General features: G+C 41.7%; 1 protein-coding gene and 1 pseudogene across 2 annotated transcripts; both read right to left on the reverse strand.

Annotated features, from left to right (window-relative positions):
- LOC140711773 (cell division cycle and apoptosis regulator protein 1-like) overlaps positions 1 to 4728 on the reverse strand; it is a 32978-nt pseudogene extending 28250 nt beyond the window's left edge.
- Positions 4729 to 19210: 14482 nt separating this feature from the next.
- Positions 19211 to 20008, reverse strand: LOC140711880 (pancreatic progenitor cell differentiation and proliferation factor-like). Of its 2 annotated transcripts, XM_073016694.1 has the most exons (2): positions 19723 to 19966; positions 19572 to 19685 (listed from the first exon to the last, which is right to left on the reverse strand). In XM_073016694.1, the coding sequence occupies exons 1-2, from the start codon at positions 19853 to 19855 to the stop codon at positions 19594 to 19596; spliced, it is 225 nt and encodes a 74-aa protein (XP_072872795.1). In that variant the 5' UTR covers positions 19856 to 19966; the 3' UTR covers positions 19572 to 19593. The 2 variants fall into 2 exon arrangements, with proteins under 2 accessions (XP_072872794.1, XP_072872795.1); XM_073016693.1 differs by having other exon boundaries at positions 19211 to 20008.
- Between the last annotated feature and the right edge of the window lie 772 nt (positions 20009 to 20780).

Below are 20780 nucleotides of genomic sequence, written 5' to 3' on the forward strand. Positions count from 1 at the left end.
AGGGTAGCAATTTTGTTATTATTCAAGACCTATAGCTTGTCAGAACCTGTCCGTGTTGAGGCATTCTGACTCTTCTTGCCTCTAAAGTCCCCAATGCTATTTGTTTCATGCTGGCTACATCATTACTCACGATGCTGTACCATCCATCCTGCTGCCTGTGAATACTGGCTTCCGATGGCTTTTTAAGAGGTTGTGCCTGTATTTCTTTGAAGACGACCACAAAGGCACAGAGTATGCAGGAAAATGTGCACAGTCATTTATTTTATGGTCATGTTAAATTTACCCTTTGGAACTTTATGGTATAAATATAGAACAACACATTTTTCAACCGTGTCTTCTCTTGAACCCTTGAGGCTGTAATGACAGCATTCCTAAAATGTGATCTCTTTTCATGTGGACTGCACCCCTGGTTTCCTCACACTGTTTCCAGTGGTGGAGCAAGAAGAGTGATCTCATTTATGCAAGGAATCCCTGACCCTTATCTCGCTCAGCTTAACCTGGGAGGGCCAGGCACCACATCAGCTGGAGGAAAGAATGAACATGGATTGGAAGAGCCTGCTGGTGTTGCAGAACAACCATCTGGAAAGCCCTTGGAGGAGGTGGGTGAAGCCACCCTTGAGCACTGTGGTGCAGCCTGCAGAGGGATGGGGCGATGACCCTGGGTTTCAGCAGCAGCAGGGGCACAGTATAAACCTTGCCTGCCACCGCGGGTGCTGCAGAACAGAGGCAACACCACAATAGCAGCAAGGGGGATAACTGAGGAGGCAGGAAACCTCACATGCAGCTCAAACCCAAGGGCTGGCTGATGGCTGTTGGGAGCCCAGAGTCCTGAACTCATCCTGTGACGGAGTGAGTGAGAATCATTCAAAATCAGGATGTCAGCACCATTCTGGTGGCCCAATCACACACCATCCCATGACAGCAATCCTGTGCCAGTCAGCAGAATCAATCCACTCCCTAGGCTGCTTTTCTGGAACTGGAGGTCAGCCCCAGGGCCCCAGGATGACCTTGCAGGGACGATTTCTGGAGCTCTTTGGAATGTCAAGCCCACCTCGTGCATAAGAAAGTGGGTTGGAAAGAACTCTAAAGGGGAGAAAGGGGGACTGGGTACAAGCAAATCCCTATTTGAGCTCAGGAAACCTGCCCAGACCACACTACCAGCTCCAGCCAGGCCCAGGAACCAGAGGGTTGGGGGTGGGAGGGTTTCTCAGAAACTATCATGAAAGACATTTTCATGGGCCCCTGAATCGTGAGGACTGAGGGAAGAGCCCAGCTCACCTGGGTCTAAAGCGAGCCCTGCTGTTTGTTTCTTTCTGCAACAAAAAGGAGTGGAAAGGATGAAACAGAGGGTAGGCATGGAAGAGTTGAGGTCAAGTATGAACTGCTCTTGGAAGCCTGAGTCCTGATAAGGGCTATCCACAGGTTGGCCCCTATTCAAGGGCTAACAGTTTTTCATTAAATAATTGAACTAATATATAAACAGTTACAGCGGCAGCAACAGCAGCAACACACGCTTCTATAATGAAGCTCTACCAATTCTGCACTGGTGGGAGAAAATGCAAGAAAGGACATTATTCGGTCAATGGACAAAACTAGAATATGATTGTTAGAGTAGAAAAAAATTATTGTATCAATGCAAATGTATGAAGTTGATAAGCCCATGGTGGTTGTAGAAAAGAATATCCCTTAGGATACACTGAAGTATTTAGGGGTAAAAAACAATGTTCAGAAAAAAATTATCTATTTATCTGTCTATCAATCATCTGTCAGTCTATTAATCTACTAATCTATTGATCATCTATCATCTATTGCAAATGACAAAGGAAATGGGAATAAACTATTAACAGCAGCAAAATCTGGGTAAAGGCTAAATGGATAGATGGTCTTTGTACTATTTTTATTTTTGTGACTTTTTGTAATGTTAAAAATAATTTCCAAATAGAAAGTTAAAAAGGTTACCTCAACACAATGTATCAATTTTGGTAAAATTAGTTATAACAATGTTTTCTTTCCTTCCCTTCCCCCATCCTCCCTTTCTTGTCCCCCACCCCCTTTCTTTTCTTCCTCTTTCCATTTTCCCTTGGCATCATATAAATGAATACAGTTAGGAAACTTCTGGCATACTGGCATGTTCCACAGATTAAAAGAATTTAAAATTAAAGAATTAAAAGGAAGTATTGGCTAGATCCAGGATGAGTGAGATGGCAACAGAGTTGCAAGCAGAAGCAAGAGGATCCAGAACTTGACTTTGTGTTTCTGTAGCTAATACAAAAGTTGTATAGAGAACTTGAGTAAAAGAATCATAATAAGCTGGGTGCAGTGGCAAATCCCAACACTTTGGGAGGCCAAGCTGGGCGGATCATCTGAGGTCAGGAGTTCGAGACCATCCTGGCCAACATGGTGAAACCCCATCTCTACTAAAAATACAAAATTAGTTGGGTGTGGTGATGTGCGGCTTCCCTTCCCTTCCTTTTCCCTTCCCTTCCCTTCACTTCCTCTTCCCTTCCTTTCCCTTCCCGTTCTTTCTTTCCTTTCTGGCTCTATTGCCCGGGCTGGAGTACAGTGGTGTAGTCTCAGCTCTCTGCAACCTCTGCCTCCTGGGCTCAAGAAATTCTCCAGCCTCAGCCTCCTGAGTAGCTGGGATTACAGGCATGCACCGTCATGCCTGGGTTCTTTTCGTGTGCATTTTTAGTAGAGATGGGGTCTCGCCATGTTGTCCAGGCTGGTCTTGAACTTGTGAGCTCAGGTGATCTGCCCACCTGGGCCTCTCGAAGTGCTGGGATTATAGGTGTGAGCCACCGGGCCAGCCTAGAATGTCCTTATTTCTAATGTAATGGTTGCCAAGGGCATCACAGCGTGCCATAGTGGTTAGTAATGTGGGCTCTGGGAAAAAAGAGTTTGAGTTTAAGCTAAGCTTTTGCACTTCCCACCTGGGTGATCTTGGATAGATGGCTTCATTTCATCATGTATCAGCTTCCTCACCAGTAAATGGCATCTGATAGGAATATCTTCACCTGAAAGTACCAGAAAGTATGACTTACAGTAGCTTAAACAAAGAGAAACCCAAAGAGCAGGTGCTGTTGATCAATAGTGTGAGAGAAATGAGGTTTTTTGTCTCTGCCATACCGTGTGTGCGATTCTACTTTTCATACAAAAAGAAGGAAAAAGAGACATGGGAGAATTTTAGCTGAGTCGGCCTTTTTGTCAGAAAATCAACACTTTTCTCAAATTTCCAATAAGCAGAAACTCACTTATGGGCCTGATTTGTGTCTTCTGACCACCTTTGCTTGAATTTGCGAGAGAAAGGAGATTCTAGATACGGCTTAAATCAGACAATCAAGAGCATGGGTTATAGTGTGTTACAGGATTCTGAATATTAAATGAGCTAACGGCTGTAACGTTCTGAGAAAAATTCACAAGTGCCCAATTGTTAGCTTGTTATCATATTCGTAATACTAATAGAAGTAGAATTTTTGTGTACATATTGAAAATATCATCAGAAATAATTTTGATAAAACCTGTGGAAACGGAAAAAGGATGAAGTCAACAGCTCCCTCCTTAGTTTCACTCTTGGAGAAGGCTTAGAAGGAAGTGAAGCATTGAGGTGTAAACCACCTGCATGCTTACAAACACCAGTGATTGACCCCCTCTGTAGGCCAGGTAGGAGTGTGGGACCTGCTACGATTGAGAAGGGCTTGTAGATTTCAAAGAGGATGCTGGGATTCCAGAGTAGCACAAGTGGCTGCACTTATTCACTTATTTTGATTATAATAATATATGTGGTCATCAGTTTCTCCCTTATTTTCCATGTGGATGAGCTATATTTATTTTCTTGGGGTTGGCTCAAAGTAGACACAACAGTCTTTGCCTTGAACATTTTCAGTGAGCCATGTTGCCCCTCCTGGAAGTGGGGGTGCTTTGTCTGTCCACTGGGGCTCCAAAGACACAAGTACACCCACATTTTATTGGTGGCTCTTTTCCAAGTTGCTAGCTTGGCGCTTTTCAAAATGTGCTGAATGGGTGTTTGGAACTTGTTTCTGCTGACTCTACTGGGCTCAGTTTCAAATCTCTCCTAATCCACTAATGAACCTTTATTAAAGTGGGAGACAGAGGGTGAATCAGTCTTTGGACGCATTATTAAAATAAAGTAGGAGCAGTGAAATGATCAAAAGAGAACAATTACAAAGGAAAGCTCAGTCTCTCCACCACCCTCTATTCAGTTATTTAAAGCTGATATTTTGGGGGAAGAAATGTCAATATTATTAGATTAGTTTTCAGTAGTCTTTAATTTTGTTTTATTTTAACTTTAATTTTGTTTTATTTTTCAGGGAAGCTCATGAAGAGACTGTCATTCACCAGCAAACCCCTGCCCCCTCACTTTTTCTTTTTGGCAATTGGAAGTTCAGGTTGAACTGCTCTGTAGTTATTTACCCACTTCTGCTGGCCAAAGGCCCACAAGGATTTAAATGACTAAATAGGCCATAAAATGTCAACCTTTTAGAAGTGTAAAAAATGTCTGCTGGATCAAACAGTCATCATGAACCACCCTTAGATTCCTCTGCCACCCACTTTGCTCCCTGTGTCTGGGATACCCTGAGTCCACAGTGACTCTGTGCCAAACTATAAAGAAACCATCATGTACCTTTTCAAAAATGTCCACTTGTCCTTAAAGTCACGAATCAAGGAAGAGATGGCTTCCAGATATGCAACTCGACTTCCGACAGCCATCACCCCCTAAAATTTCCCTGTGTTTTCACTGAACTTATGCACCCACTTCTGCTGGTTCCTGGTTCATATAAACATTGAGCAAGTAACTTTCCATTAGACCTAGAGGATAGACTAGGATAGACTTCAGAATGTCTGAAAATTCCTGGTCCTCAACAAACCTGTGTTCTGCTCAATAATTTATTTTGTGAGAAGAAGTTATAATAAGTCTAGTCATTAAATTAAAAGAGAAAAACCTTAATTAAGTATAATATTGCTTGGTATTTGTTTTTGTCCATTCCATTTCTTCATTACCTTTTTGATTGGTAAAATAAAGATCATTACACAAATCTATTCTCAAATGTAGCCATGAATGATTTGATTTCTCTTTGTCTCTTTTCTCCCTCTGTGCATACACACACACACACACACACACACATATATACACACACTCAGAGAACAGAGTTGTCTCTCTATATATATATGCACACACACAGCATGTATATATATGTGTGTATATATACATATATGTGTGTGTATACATACATATATGTGTGTATGTGTGTATATATATTTATATGGAGACAGAGAGAGGAAGATAGAGAGACAGAGAAAATAGAGAGAGAAAGATGCTCCTCAACTTATGATGGGGTTATGTTCTGATAAACCCACTGTAAGCTGAAAATATTCCAAGCCAAAAATGCATTGAATGCACCTAACCTTCCGAACACCGTAGCTTAGCCTAGTCCACTGCAAATGTGCTTAGACAGTTAACTTGTAAATGCACAATATTTACATTGGTCTACAGTTGGACAAAATCATCTATCACAAAGTCTATTTCATAATAAAGTGTTGAATATGTCATGTAGTTTATTGAATTCTGTACTGAAAATGAAAAACAGAATGGTTATACAGGAACTTGAAGTACAGGTTCTACTGAATGTGTTTCACTTTCACACCATTGTAAAGTTGAAAACATCGTAAGTTAGGGACCATATGTGCATATACCTATATGAGATATATATAAATAAGATATATATGTAAACAACATATATGTCAATGAGATATATAAAAACATATAAATAATACATAGATCTCCTTGTTGAATCCTACTGTGTACAAGACATAATTTTTTATGCTGGGATTCATCAGTGAAGAAAAGGAAGGAAAGCTCTCAGCTTCACAGAACTCATACTCTGGTGAGGGAGACAAAAATTACATAGAATATAAGAAGGTGAGGGCCGGGCATGGAGGCTCATGCCTGTAATCTCAACACTTTGGGAAGCCAAAGTGGGTGGATTACTTGAGGTCAGGAGTTCAAGACCAGCCTGACCAACATGGTGAAACCTCATCTCTACTAAAAATACAAACATTAGCCAGGTGTGGTGGTGCATGCCTGTAATCTCAGCTACTTGGGAGACTGAGGCATGAGAATCACTTGAACTCAGGAGGTGAAAGCTGCAGGGAGCCGAGATCATGCCACTGCACTCCAGCCTGGGTGACAGAAGGAGACTCCATCTCAAAGCAAAAAAAAAAAAAAAAAAGAGAGAGAAGGGGGTAAGTACCGTATGCAAAAGCAGAGCCAGGTGGGGGACAAGAGTCTTGAAGAGTTGTCATTTACCCATGTAGATGATATGGTCAGAGAAGCCTCCCTGAAAAGGTAATGTCTGAGCAGAGACTTACGGGTGGAAAGAGAACAGGGTAAGAAGATCTCTGGGAGAGGAGTAGAAAGTGCAAAGACACAGGCAGCGAGGAGCCCCATCCGGCTGGAACAGAATGAAAAAGGTGTTCAGCTGGAGGGACCTGAGAGGTAAGGATGGCAGGGCGGGTGGAGGTGTAAGCTCAGCAGATGGTGGACACCCTGGAGGCCACTGTGAGGCTCTGGTTCTCCCTTTGAGTGATTTCAAGGTCCATTGCATGGTTGCAGCAGAGAGGAGAACAAGCCTTATGACCTGGTTTCTCTTGAAGAGGATCATTCAGGTAGGCGCTTTGAGGGAAAAAAAAAAAAAAAAAAAAAAAGTAGGAGAGTCTGGGAGGATGTAGAAAGTCCTATTTGTAAGGCTTTGTGATCTGGGTATATGTCCACTGAGCAGTGAACTTACCGTCTCAAGTTCTGTATTCTAGTTGGGGCTATTCTGCTAACTGTTGGAGGGTATTGGCACACTCCCCTTACTGTTTTATTCAGAAGGGAAATAGAAGTGAACACTTAGTGTTTAAGTTTGAGCCGATTTCTTCTTAATCCCTATGATCTGGAGCCTGCTAGGATCCTCAAGTTTGTTTTTCTTTTTTTCCAACACCAGAGCATGTATCTTTGCTTGCCCCACCTCTGTCCTCAGTTTCTTTACTAACAGCACTGACTTCCCTTCCCAATCCTCTCAGCACATGCAGAAGACAAGAAGCAGAGGACAATGGCTTTGCTAAACCCTGAATTGTTCCAAAGTTCGAAGTTGAAACCCATGAGCTATCTCTTTGATGAATGCAGTCAAAACTGGATGTTAGAAATATTTTGGAGGTTAAAGGAAGAGCGACTTGCCCCTCCCTACCACTGAACTGTTTAATATTCTAGAATTGATGTTACACAGTAAAAAACAGACAACTCTGTCTGCAGTTCTGTGACTGGGATATGCCTGTGCATACAAGTATCTGCTCTGTTTTGGGTTCACTTCACTTTAGTTATTTGATTTGGTGTCTGCAAAACCCTGTGTGCACGTTTTTATGAACCTTGGGACAATTTACTGCCAAGCTTGCTTGAACTCTAAAATATGCCTCCAGTTTTGGAAAACCACAAATTATTTACCAAGGAGGCAAGGAAATGGAGGTCACTGGGCTCATTTCTTACATAATTTTCAACTTCCTTTTTGAGGCCTGACATCTCCTGGCAGTCACAGTGATGTCTTCCTTAGATAGATTCAATAATGGGGAAGAACAGGTGAAAAGTGGTGAAAGTTGCTAACTGCTGTGTTCCTCTGCTTGCTTTTCATGCTGTGTGCCAGGAATCAAAGCTGCAGGAGTGGAAGGTAGATGTAAAGTAACCCCTTTTCCTAGGTTATTGTGTTTATAAAGCGTTAAATAAGACAAGCTAAAAAACAAAACAAAAAAACCCCCTCTATTTTGTGGGAAGCAAAGTTATTTAAGGTATGAAAACAACAGTATTAACCTAAAACAATAGAATAAACGATCACTAAAATGAAAGTACAGAACAGGTATAGAAAGTCAATCTTTGAAACATCAGCTGGTATCAGTTTCTTTCAAGATAATTCAAGGGTGATTAACATGTAACTAGCAAATACATTCAACACACAAGAGAAAAAAAATGAGGATGAAACAGGGTGATAAAATACATAGGGGAATGAGGGATGACCACAGATCAAATGGAAAGGATGAGGAAGGAGGAAAATATAGCTCCTATGTGTCTAACTTGGAAAGATAATGACTCAATTGAGTGAACAGGGGAGACAAATTGAGGGTTCAGGAATTTTTATTTTTATTTATTTTTGAGATGGAGTGTAGTTCTGTCGCCAGGCTGGAGTTCAGCGGCCTAATCTCGGCTCACTGCAACTTTTATCTCCCAGATACAAGCAATTCTCCTGCCTCAGCCTCCCGAGTAGCTGGGATTACAGGCATGCACCCCACGCCTGGCTAATTTTTGTAGTTTTAGTAGAGATGGGATTTCACCTTGTTGGCCAGGATGGTCTCAATCTCCTGAACATCATGATCCACCTACCTTGGCCTCCCGAAGTGCTGGGATTACAGGCGTGAGCCACTGCACTTGGCTGGAACTCACGAATTTTTAAAGACATGGCAACATTCTTGTTGTATGGGTTTACTTATGACAGATGGGTGCATAGGTCTGTCCAAAGGGGCTGGGACACTTTGTTAGGTTTTAGGAATTTTTTTCTGCTAAATTCTCTTTTTCCTTTCTTCCAAGGAGGCAGGATAAGGAGAGGTACCAGGTGCTGGTGGATTGTTTACTTTGGAGATTACCACCTTACAGAGGAAATAGCTGGTACCTCAGCAGAGACCTCTTTTGGTGGGCCTCAGAGGTGTGAGTTGAGCACTTGGAGCAGGGAAACATTGGATGTTTTCATGACATCGGTAGGATTTAATTCAATCAATGAATAGGGCCCAGAATTAAATTAGCTGAGACAGTGGGGGAAGAGGAGCAGAATCCCAACTGTGCTTAGTTATAATTTCAGATGTAGAATAAAGAGTGCTCCAGGAAGCACGGCTCCAGGCCAATGATGAGATTTTGGATCCCTTCATGTTTATGATTTCATTTTTTTCCCTTCATGCTTATGATTTTAATTATCTCTGTTTCCCAAAGTGATTAGCAGAAACAGTTTAAGATGAAATGAATATATGTGCTGGAAGGGGAGGCAAAAGTAGGGTGACATCCCATTTCATAATCGGGCTTGTGGTGGGGAGAGGGGATGGTACAAGTGAAGAGAGAGAGGGCTCAGTAGTTTCTGAGAGGAGGAAGGAGAAGAGGAACACAAGCTTAGTTTCTGAAGAAAGAAATCGATGGGAACCCAGGCTGATTCCACTCAGGTCTGCAACACTCCAGACAAATCCAGTAGCTGGCAGCTAGAATGAATGTTTATTTCTCAATAGAATGAAAAAAGAACAGAGATGGAGTTGAAGATACTGCACTGTCTGAAATGATTTACCTTATGGGCATTCAGGCTAATGAATGAGTTCATTTCCACATCCATGTGTGATCTTTGTGAAGTTCATTTCATATATGCAATGCTCTCTGTAAGAAAGGTAGTCTAATGCCTGGCACTGTTAAGGTCTCAGAAAATGTTGGTTGCTTACTTCTGATTCTACCCACAATGGCACCTGATTCTCTATTATTCTGATATGTGAGCAATCTCAGTCAAGCTGTCTACAGTGTATATCTGTGCTTTCTAAAGTTAACATACAAAATAAGAGTTAAGGCCGGGTGCGGTGGCTCACGCCTGTAATCTCAGCACTTTTGGGAGGCCAAGGCGGGTAGATCACCTGAGGTTAGGAGTTCGAGACCAGCCTGACCAACATGGTGAAACCCCGTCTCTACTGAAAATACAAAAATTAGCTGGGCATGGTGGCACATGCCTGTAATCCCAGCTATTCAGGAGACTGAAGCATGAGAATTGCTTGAACCCAGGAGGCAGAAGTTGTCATGAGCCGAGATGGCACCATTGTACTCTAGCCTGGACAGCAAGAGTGAAGCTTCGTCTCAAAAACAGAAAACAAAAGACAAAAAACAAAGCACAAAACAAAACAAAACAAAGTAAGAGTTAAGATGTAAAGTTCTAAACTCGACTTCTTTTGAATTGTTTTCTCAATGTTCCAATTGACTCATACTTGTCAGGCATAAAGTTTCTCCTTAAAATTGGTTTTATTTATCTGAGTTATGAGACAATTGGAAACAAATGGTTTCTATCTGGTTTAAAAAGCAGCTACAACCTTCAGATGATAAACACAATTTATCCATCTTTCATTTGTCCCTTGTTTTGACTTTGTTGAAATGAATTTCCTTTTTAAACTAGTGATATTCAGATAATTTGTGAAATGTTTTATATGGGTTTAAAATAAGGACTGTGGCACATTGATCATCTAGCCCATTAGAATCAGCAAGTCTTTCATCTTCAGCAGTTTAGTTGTGAAATGCCTAGTTGTGGTTTTCTTTCTTTCTTTCTTTCTTTCTTTTTTTTTTATTATACTTTATGTTCTAGGGTACATGTGCACAACATGCACGTTTGTTACATATGTATACATGTGCCATGTTGGTGTGCTGCACCCATTAACTCATCATTTACATTAGGTATATCTCCTAATGCTATCCCTCCCCCTTCCCTCAACTCCATAATAGGCCCCTGGTGTGTGATGTTCCCCTTCCTGTGTCCAAGTGATCTCATTGTTCAATTCCCACCTATGAGTGAGAAGATGCGGTGTTTGGTTTTCTGTTCTTGTGACAGTTTGCTGAGAATGATGGTTTCCAGCTGCATCCATGTCCCTACAAAGGACACGAACTCATCCTTTTTTATGGCTGCATAGTATTCCATGGTGTATATGTGCCACATTTTCTTAATCTAGTCTGTCACTGATGGACATTTGGGTTGATTCCAAGTCTTTGGTATTGTGAATAGTGCCGCAATAAACATACGTGTGCATGTGTCTTTATAGCAGCATGATTTATAATCCTTTGGGTATATACCCAGTATGGGATGGCTGGGTCAAATGGTATTTCTAGTTCTAGATCCTTGAGGAGTCTTTATAGCTATCCTGAGTTGGCTGAGATTCTTGAATGTGAAGATTGCTAGCTTTAAGAGTTTTGGAAAATTCTTGACTATGTTTTCTTTACATATTTGTCCCACCCTATTCTTTCTTTTTTCTTTAGTAACTCCAATAATAGGAATAAAGGGGTGTGCACTATGACTTGCATGTGACTGATATGTGTATTCTTTTGCATTCTCTGTGCTCTAGTCAAATATTTCATGTTGATCTGTCTTTGGGATCATTGAGCCAATCTTCAGCTATACTGTTCAACTCATCCAATGAGGTCTTCATTTCAAGTATTGTATTTTTAGTCTTACAATGATTACTTTTTACAGATTTGGTTCAATGATTAAACCCCACATCTTTTCATAACTTTCATTCATATTGTCTTTCAATCTCTTTGAAATATTTATCATTGTATCAAAATGTAATCTTAAGATGTTAAATAAAATATCATTTTCTTTCTTTGCATCTACTTATATTGTTTGTTTGTTTCACCTGGTAATTGATCACAACCTCCTGCCTCTTTTTATGTTAGTAATTTGTGACTGTATGCCAGACATTGTGGACAAAGCACATGTCAAAACTCTGTATGATGCTACTTTGACCAGATAGGAATCTGTGTTTTCTCTGTGGAGCAGATAAGGTGAGGAGGTCATCACCCCAATCCAAGAGGCTGAGTTAGATCAAAACTGGGTTGACATTTTAGTAAGATCCCCTCCACCTCTAGTTCTGTTTTTGTTTCTCAGGCCTGTCTCTTCTACACTGTTGATTGAGAGCTCTGAAAGACAGTAGAAGATTCAGACTGTTTAGCATCCTGCCATATGCTCCATCCAAATTTGATGGACGCATCTTGGGGAGACCAGCCACGTTCTGAGCAGACTCCTTTCCTCAAGTGGAACTTTTCCTCCCAATTATTATGGGACTTCTGAAGATTTTAACTTAGTTTGCAGAAACTCCTAACCTTTTACTCAGTCTCAATTTAGCAAGGGTGCTATAGGAAAATTGGCAAGGCATTTGGGGATACTTTTGTTTCCAAATTGTTGTGGTTGCTTCTATGAACACCACAAGCTTTGCTCACTCCTCTTTCCTTCCTACAGTGCTTCTGCATGAACCAGATCTGATCTATGTTTCAAATCAGCAAATATCCCAAGAAAGAAAATAGCCTGTGAAAGGTAGCTAACGTTGCCAAAACACTCTGCTCTTGGGCATTTATGTCTTTCCAACCTAACAGTCCATAAGATCTTCCCTTATTTTTCCAGAAGCTTCAGATGAGACTATCACAAAAAAAATTATGGATATATGTGACAAATAGAGATTACAAATTAAATTCATACTGTCCAGCATGAAAAACTTGACTGTCCTTTTTTCTGCGTGTCCAGAGATACAGGGAGTCCACAGAGCCTCCCCTGCAAGCATCGTGGAGTCCACTGACTCAGAAGACCTGCATCTAAGAAATTGGCTGTCCTTATCCTTAAGTATGATGACTATGTTTCCAATTCCAGTAGACCCTTTGATGTATTCTGAATAAATATTCCTTCTGTAATTGAACTTCTAGAGCTCTTAACTTTGGCCCACTTTAGTTTTCTCTCTCTCTCTCTCTCTTTTTTTTTTTTAATAATTTTTTTTGTAAAGATAAGATCTTGCTTTGTTGCCCAGGCTGGTCTTGAATTCCTGGACTCAAGCAATCCATCTGCCTTGGGCTCCCAAAGTGCTGGGATTGTAGGTGTGAACCGTTGTGTCCGACCGCTTTCTGGTTTTTCTAGCATATGTTATCCCAACTCTGTTCTCTATGTAAATTTCCCTGATCACATGGTTGTATCTTGGCATTTCAAAATACTTAACAGACTTTGTTTTGTTTGAATTTTACAATGAACTTACATGACTAGGCATGGTCCCCAGTTCAGTTTTATAGACAAGGATTCTGCAGGTCAAGAAGTGAAACACAACTAATAACAGCAGGTGACAGGATGTAAACCTGGGTCACTGTACTTATTTTTTTCTACTCTGTCATTATGTGTATCTATCCTACCTCTGCAATGACAGATGGCCCTTGAGCAAGAACACTTCCTTACATCTGGTATATAGTTGAAAAGTAAAAATTCCACACAAATAAATATGGAAAGAAGTTTTACCTGCTCCTATAGCTTCCTTTCAGGGACCTGGCACCCACAAAGGTTGAGTAACAGAAAGGGGACTTATATAACTTAAAGTAGAGAAAGTTATAGAGACTGTCTTAGCATCATATAGCATGGAGTGGTCATGCTTGGAGGTGCAAAACATCTGATGGTCTCGGACATGGCTTAACCCTGAATGACACTAGTGAGGCAAGTTGCCTTGAGCAAAGCAAACTTATTGGACCCAAAGCTCTCATTTGAGAATTTTGTTGCCTAAATACTATAAAATATCAGCAGTTTCATATGGTTCAGCCTAATATTTTATCACTCTTCCTTTTTCTATTCTAAAGCAATAATTTTTAATAATGTAAGCTATACACATACATGCTTTCAACATACAACACCCTGACTATCATGTAATGGATATTTCAAGAAGTAAATGTTCAGCATGTCTTCACCCCCACTTGAAGACATAATGTATCAATTAGGCTGTTCTTGCACTGCTATAAAGAAATACCTGAGACTGTGGAATTTATAAGAAAAGCTGTTTGATTGGCTCACGGTTCTGCAGGCTGTACAGGAAGCATATTGGGTCCACTTCGTCTACTTCTGTGGAGACCTCAGGGAACTTTGACTTATGGTGGAAGGTGAAATGGGAGCAGGCACCTCATGTGACTGAAGCAGGAGCAAGAGAGAGAGAGCGACCGAGGTGCCACACACTTTTAAACAACCGGAACTCTCTCTTGAGAATTCACTTAATGTCTTGCCGACAGCACCAAAGGAATGGTCCTAAACCATTCATGAGAAATCCTTCCCCATGATCCGATCACCTCTCACCAGACCCTATCCCCAACACTGGGATTACAGTTCAATGTGAGATTTGGGTCTGGACACAGATCCAAACCCTATCAATATATTGGCCAGACGCTTGCAGCTATATGAAGAATACCCTGGTTACCCAGCCACAAATGCAGATGTTATTGATAAGGGAGGGGGGCAGGGAAGTGCTGGGAGGAGAAAGGCAGGTCTCTGGCCAGGGCTCCACCCTGGGGCCTGTGCCCACAGACCTGGGTGAGGGCAGGCACTCCTGCCTTTGCGTCCAAATGTTGCTTTTCCCAAGACCACCCTGGCCCGCCAGGCCCCCATCCCGTGCCTATGAAAACCCCAAAACCCTAGTGGGCAGTCACACAAGGGGCTGGACATCCAGAGGACATCAAGAAGAGCACGTCGACAGGCACGGGCAGACCCTGGCAGGCCACCGACTGGCAGAAGGACATGGAGTTCGGCTGGGCAGTTGGAGGAGATCCAGGCCGCTAAGTGGCCTGACTCCAGGAAACACACCTTCCCACTCCATCTCCCTTCTGCCTCCCCTGTCTGCTGAGAGCTACTTCCACTCAATAAAACCTTGCTCTCATTCTCCAAGCTCACGTGTGATCTGATTCTTCTGGTACAACAAGGCAAGGACCTTAGGATACAGAAAGGCCTCTGTCCTTGAGATAAGCCAGGGGTCTAATTGAGCTGACTAACACAAGTCTCCTACAGATGGCAAAACTAAAAGAGCACCCTGTAACACACGTCCACTGGGGCTTCCGCTGCAATCGTTCACCCCTAGACACTGGGTTAGAGCCCCACAACCCAGCCGTCTGCTTGCTCCTCTAGAGGTTTGAGCAGTGGGGCACAGAAGAAGCGAGCCCCTCCTGCTGTTGCACACCCTGCGAGGGGGCAAGGGAACTTCTCCTGTTTCATCATCAGGGATGTTGTATTGGAGTCTTAAACAACACTAGCATTTTGCCATATTTGGAGCTGCTACTGGGCCAGCTCTGTTTCCAGGCCTGCCTTTCAATCTTTTCCTTGCTTCTGGCATGAGTTCCCTTCTCTCTTGAGAAATCAGTTATGCATTTGAAAATATGTGTAGCTATACATACTTTAAACATACCATTTAGCAAGGATGCTCCTTGTTGGACGGTCTTTCACATTGCTGGGAACAGAGAACTCCACAGTTCCAGGTGAGCGAAGTAGTGCGATCTCATGCATGATGAAAGCTAAGCAGGCAACAGCTTTCCTGTAAGTCAGCATTTCAAAATGTATTTGTAGAAAGGCAGTAAAAGAATAAGATGCAAATCAAGCTATTTTTAAACCATCGTTTTCAGGGCCAAGGAAGAAAAATGAATTCTTTTAAAAAAAAAATTTTAAGGTCTTTAGTGGTGTTTTTAGTTGAAGTAATTTAGAGATGATTAGGTATTGTTATTTTTGATTCAATTCTTTAGAACAAAGACTTACAGAAATAGAAAGCTTTGCCATTTCTTTTCCTCACAACTTTAAAAAGTAAACCATGAGTGTTGGGTCACAAAAACCTTTCTTTTTAGTCTCCTTTTTGTGCAGATTCATCCACCATCAAATTCCATTGTACTCCTTCCTCCTCTGACTACCTGTAGAAGAATGTTTATATAAACAAACCCAAAGTCCTGTCTTTTTGTCTGTTGCTCTGAGTAAACAGTACAAAATCGATGCCTTAGTCTGGTAATTTGATTTAATACAAATAGACATTGTTAGAACAATTCTTTACACCTGAGATATTGGGAGATTTACTTGTAACTTTCCTTGCTACGTGAGCAGCAGTAGTATTTGTTGTTTCTAAGATGTGTTGTAGTTTGATTTTGTTTGTATCATGCCACAGTGACTGCATTAAGAAGTACCTAGTTGATTAAAACAAAACAAAACAAAACTCCTTTAAATCATTCAGCTGTTTGACCTATATTAGTGTATAGGTGTTATACTTAATTATATATTTTAATGCTGTCTGTTTTATTATGTGGCAGTGTGTAGTCCCAGTATTTATGCTAATTGTATAGTTCTTTGGACTCAGTTTTTCTATTTGTAAATTTGAATTAAAGTCTATCATGGCTCCTTTCGAAGAGAGCACTATATGTAAATGGAGGGTACTTTGATACCACTACAGGGATGGAACTGAGATCTCAAAGAAATAGGATACACTGGCTCTGGGGTGAATGTGTCCTATGACTTGTAGGGCTTCGGAGTAGGACATACAACTCTGCACACCTTGGTTTGGCCCTGGCCAGTTGAGGGAGTTATGAGGAAATACATTGCTGCGGTGACTTCGGTCACTCATTTCTCTGTGTATATTGGTATTAATTGATTTTTTTGGCAGAGTTTAAAGTACTTTTGAACTTTTCCCCTTTCTTCTCTCTTCTGCTTCTTTTTCCAGACTGCTTCCGAGATTGGATGAAGAGAATCTATTGACAATGCTGTGAAGAGAGGTATTTGGAGTGTGTTGGGGGAAGTAGTGTTGACTTCCTTGTGCAATCTAGGATTGAGTGGGGGATGGAGTTGGAAGGGAAGAGAAGTAAGACTCCTCCATCTTCCTGGTCCAGAGAAATTATGCTGGAGCCCCCTAGCCTTAATGAGAAAGAAGGTGTTTGTGTTTCCACCATCTTTGAGATCTGATTGCTAATGGAGCTACCTTTAAAGAATTCTACTATTTACAATAAAAGTGAGATCTCCCTCCTCCATCCTGTGTTGCACATCTTGGGATTGCACCCTTGTTCCTGGCACCTTTGTATTGCAGGAGCCTGCCTTTGACTGTCTTTCCTCTCTGCACATCTTCTATTCTTGCTGCTTCTCTTTACAGAAAGTGCTGAGCTTCTTGGCGAGTGTCCCTCCCAACAGATGAATATTCAGCAGAGAATGGAGAGCTTTCTACCATAAGAATCAGGATGTGACTGTTTATAAAGTTATTGCATTTTTTTTGAAGAGTGGCTGCAATTAGTTTTGGTGTTAAGCAGCAAAAACCCCAAGATGTTCTTTTTGATTTCACATTGCTTGCATAATACAGATACCCATTTACTGGAAGAAATCTTTGTGGGTAAGTGTATGAGTGTGTATGCATAAGTATGTGTGTGTGTGTGTGTGTGTGTGTGTGTGAGACTCCACATATATTTCTGGAGTGCCTTCTATGTTCCAGGCATGGTGTTAGTCAACATATGTAATTGAGAGTAAAACAGTCATGATCTCTGCTCTTAACCAATTTACAATCTAGGATAAAAGAGATCTTCCATGTTCAAATCCACAATGACATTAATTGCAATATGATTATTGTTGTGTTTGAAGAATAGCTAAGAAAAGCACAAAGAACTTACAAGATGGTTTAACAGAAGAACTTCATCTAGCTTACAAGTATGGATAGCCCCTATCTAAGAAAGCGGTATGAGTAAGGATGAATAGGAATAGGCCAGATAAAATACTAAGCCAGGAGTTGGAGGTGGACACGGGGGAGGGAGGTGACATAGTACTGATAGAGAGGTGTAGAGAGCTGAGGAGGCTGATGAATGTAGAGAAAGTAGAAGTGTCACTGGATTGCAGTTCTTGATAGGTAGAAATGTTGTATGAGGGGACGAAAACAAGGCCATTGGAAAGGGAAGTTGAAGGAGGTGGTGGTGGTGTTTGTGAAGGTATTCATATTATTGCAGAATTATCTGAAGTGCAGTTTCCAATGTTGACCAAATTCATGGTATGACTGTGGAAGTTGGTACTTGGGGTGAAAGATGACAACTATCAGTGGGTATCAGGGTAAGGAACTGCTGGTCAAGGTGTTGATGGTGCATCCAAGTGATGATAAATCTGCTTAGCATGATGGTAAGGTTGGGTGAAAAGAAGACGATCAGTTGGGTGCTAAATTCTTTAAGGAGTGATCAAATGATTAAGTGAGGACTAGAGGGAGAAGAGGCTCTTATTGTCAACTACTCAAAGGAGCAGCTTACAAAAGGGAGTGCAGTTATTTGTCTGCAAGTGGCATTGGGTAGTCAGGAGGACACTGCCTTGGTTCTGATACTGGGATATTTCAAGTTTGATGGAAAACATCTCCCAGCCCCTGCTTGAGAGGAGAAGCAGTATCCTTAGGTGACAGTGGGTTTCAGTGAAGTCAAGAAAGTGTGTGGTGTGTGTGTGTGTGTGTGTGTGATAACTTTGAGATAATTATGGGTTAGAAACATGTGGATTAAGGTAAGAAGAGACTACTCTCAGGCATTCATCCAAACTTTGAATTTCTTCTAGAAACCTCCTCTTAAGTCACAGTCAAGTGACTGTGATTGATTGATCCAGCAGTTGCAAAATCACTCTCTTCTAATGCATACCATTTAAGTTAATTTAAAATGTAAGTTTTATTTTCTTTTTCGATGGGGTCTTGACTGCATCCTGAAAACGTAGTTGGTGTTTTTATTACCTTAGTGTAAGCTGTGTAGTCCAAAGAATAGTGGGAATGGTCACTGTGTGTGGATATTGTTGTTCCTGAGGTAAATTCTGTCCTAGCTACTAACCAAAGGATCTTTCAGAAATGCTCTCCCAAACCACTGCCCATTGGATAGCAAACGCAGTATCTATTTTAGAGAAAATGATTGCATCAGATTAAAATGGTTAAATTGTCTTAACATGGCAGGATCTTATCTTTTCATGAAAACATTTTTTATTAACTTTTTTTTAAAGGAGGACAACTGCTCTTCAGATTTTTCCCATGAGAACTGGAGATTAAACTTTGATTTTTCTCCTTTTATCCTCCCCAACAGAAGCTGTATATTTTGAGGATAACCACTTGGTTTAAAGCAAAATAGCCTTAAATAAACATACATACCTTAAAATGAATGAGCATTTCTGGTATAGTCTTAGATTTCAGTGTCATAGTGACTGGGTTGAGAAAGCCACCAGAATTTCATAGCTCAAAGTTCAGGTTTTATACAAGATTTATATGTCCTGTAGAATATTTTGTTTGCTGCAGTTTGAAATGATAGTATCTTCTTCTCTAGGAAACTAATGTTTAACAGGTAAGTACAACCGGATTGCTAACAGGAGATGGAGGAAAAAATGTCACTATTTTGAATGGGGTTTGTGTTTACCAGTACACAAAATGTATGCTTGTATTATCTATTATGTGAAAATATCTATAATTGTTAGAAAGATAAAATCCATGTTTGACAAGAAAATCAATTTTTTCCATATCTCTCTTTGTGCACTGTGGTTTTAAAATTTCCTTTTCATTTTGAATGGTGTTTTCTGTTTAGAAAGCTTATTTGAAAAAATTAAACAAAAATTATATACATTTATTGTGTACAATGTAATTTTTTTTTTTTTTTTTTTTTTTTTTTTTACTGGCTGCTTGGAGTTTATTTTCTGCTCGGTGCCAGGTGCACAGTTCCAGATGTCAGGAAAGCTAGCGAGTGCCAGGGCCGGGCGGTAGAGAGCGGGGCCCTAACTCCTATTTGGTGTCTGCTGTGTTGATGCGAAGGTCTGCTTGCTGCAGCCGCCTGGTCTACAGGGTGGGGAGTGGGAGGTGGGGAGGGGTCGGGGGGCGGGGAGCGGGGAGGGGCTCTGGTGGACTAGCGCCTCCGCAGGCCTCGGGCTGGTGGTAACCGCTCAGGTCAGGACGGGGGTCCAGCGCTGGCTGTGCTGGACTGACCGCCGGGCTGCTTCCTCCGGGCGTCCCGAGCCAGGCCACCGGTGGTCATGCTGCTGGAGGCCTGGGGGGGTTCCGGGTGCTCTGCGGACTCCAACACCGTGGCCATGAACGGGAGGGTGGACTTCCCGAAAAAGAAGCTGGCCCACCAGTGACCCGGGTCAGCCTTGGGGAGACCTGGGGGGTGGGGAATGGCTTCCCCGGGGCACTCGGTACTGCTGCAGGAGCTGTTGCTGGAAGTGGAACCCAGGCGGCGCCGGTAGTAGTCGTGGGTGGCCACGAGCGAGCCGCTGGAGGGGATGGCCGCCATGCTCTGGCTTGCTGGCTGGTGGGACCTGGGCGGCAACCCCTCGCGGGCCTCGGCGCACGATCACGGGTGGCGGGGACGGGGACGCTAGGCCACGGAGCCCATTTGCAGAGGAGACCGCGGGACACCGCGCCACGAGAGAGACGCGCGCGCGCCACAATGTAATATTTTAAAATATGCATACATTTGAAATGGCTAAATGTAGCTAATTATCATATGCATACTTATGATTTTTGTGGTGAGGACACTTAAAATCTACTCTTTTAGAAATTTTCCAGAATACAATACTGTCCAATGTTATTAACTGTAGTCACCATATTGCACAATAGATCTCTTGGACTTACTACTCCTGTCCAGTTGAAATTTTGCATACTTTGACAAACATCTCTCCAATCTCCACCTTTCTCCCCACCAGTCCCTTGTAACCACCATTCTACTTTCTGCTTCTGTGAGTTCAACTTCTTTAGATTCCACATGTGATATTTGTCTTTCTGTGCTTGGCTTATTTCACTTAACATAATGTCCTCCAGGTTCAGCCATGTTTCACATATGACAGGGTTTCTTCTTTAAGGCTGAATAGTATTCCATTGCGCATATATATCACATTTCTTTTATCCATCCCTCCATTGTTGGACATTTAGGCTGATTCCATCTCTTGGCTATTATGAATAATGCTGCAATTAACATGGGAGTGCAGATACCTCTTTGACACATGGATTTCGTTTCCATTGGATATATGTGGTATGCTCAGAGGTGCGATTGGTGGATCATATGGTAGTTCTTTTCAAATTTTTTTTGAAGAATCTCCATATGGATTTCCATAATGGATGTACCAATTTACATTCCCATGTGCATTGTTTTCTGACGTTGATAAAGCAGTAGATCTATTTGTTTCACAAAGCTTTACTGCGTGCTGACTATGCATCAG

Source organism: Chlorocebus sabaeus, chromosome 6, assembly GCF_047675955.1.
Source record: "Chlorocebus sabaeus isolate Y175 chromosome 6, mChlSab1.0.hap1, whole genome shotgun sequence".
NCBI lineage: Eukaryota > Metazoa > Chordata > Mammalia > Primates > Cercopithecidae > Chlorocebus > Chlorocebus sabaeus.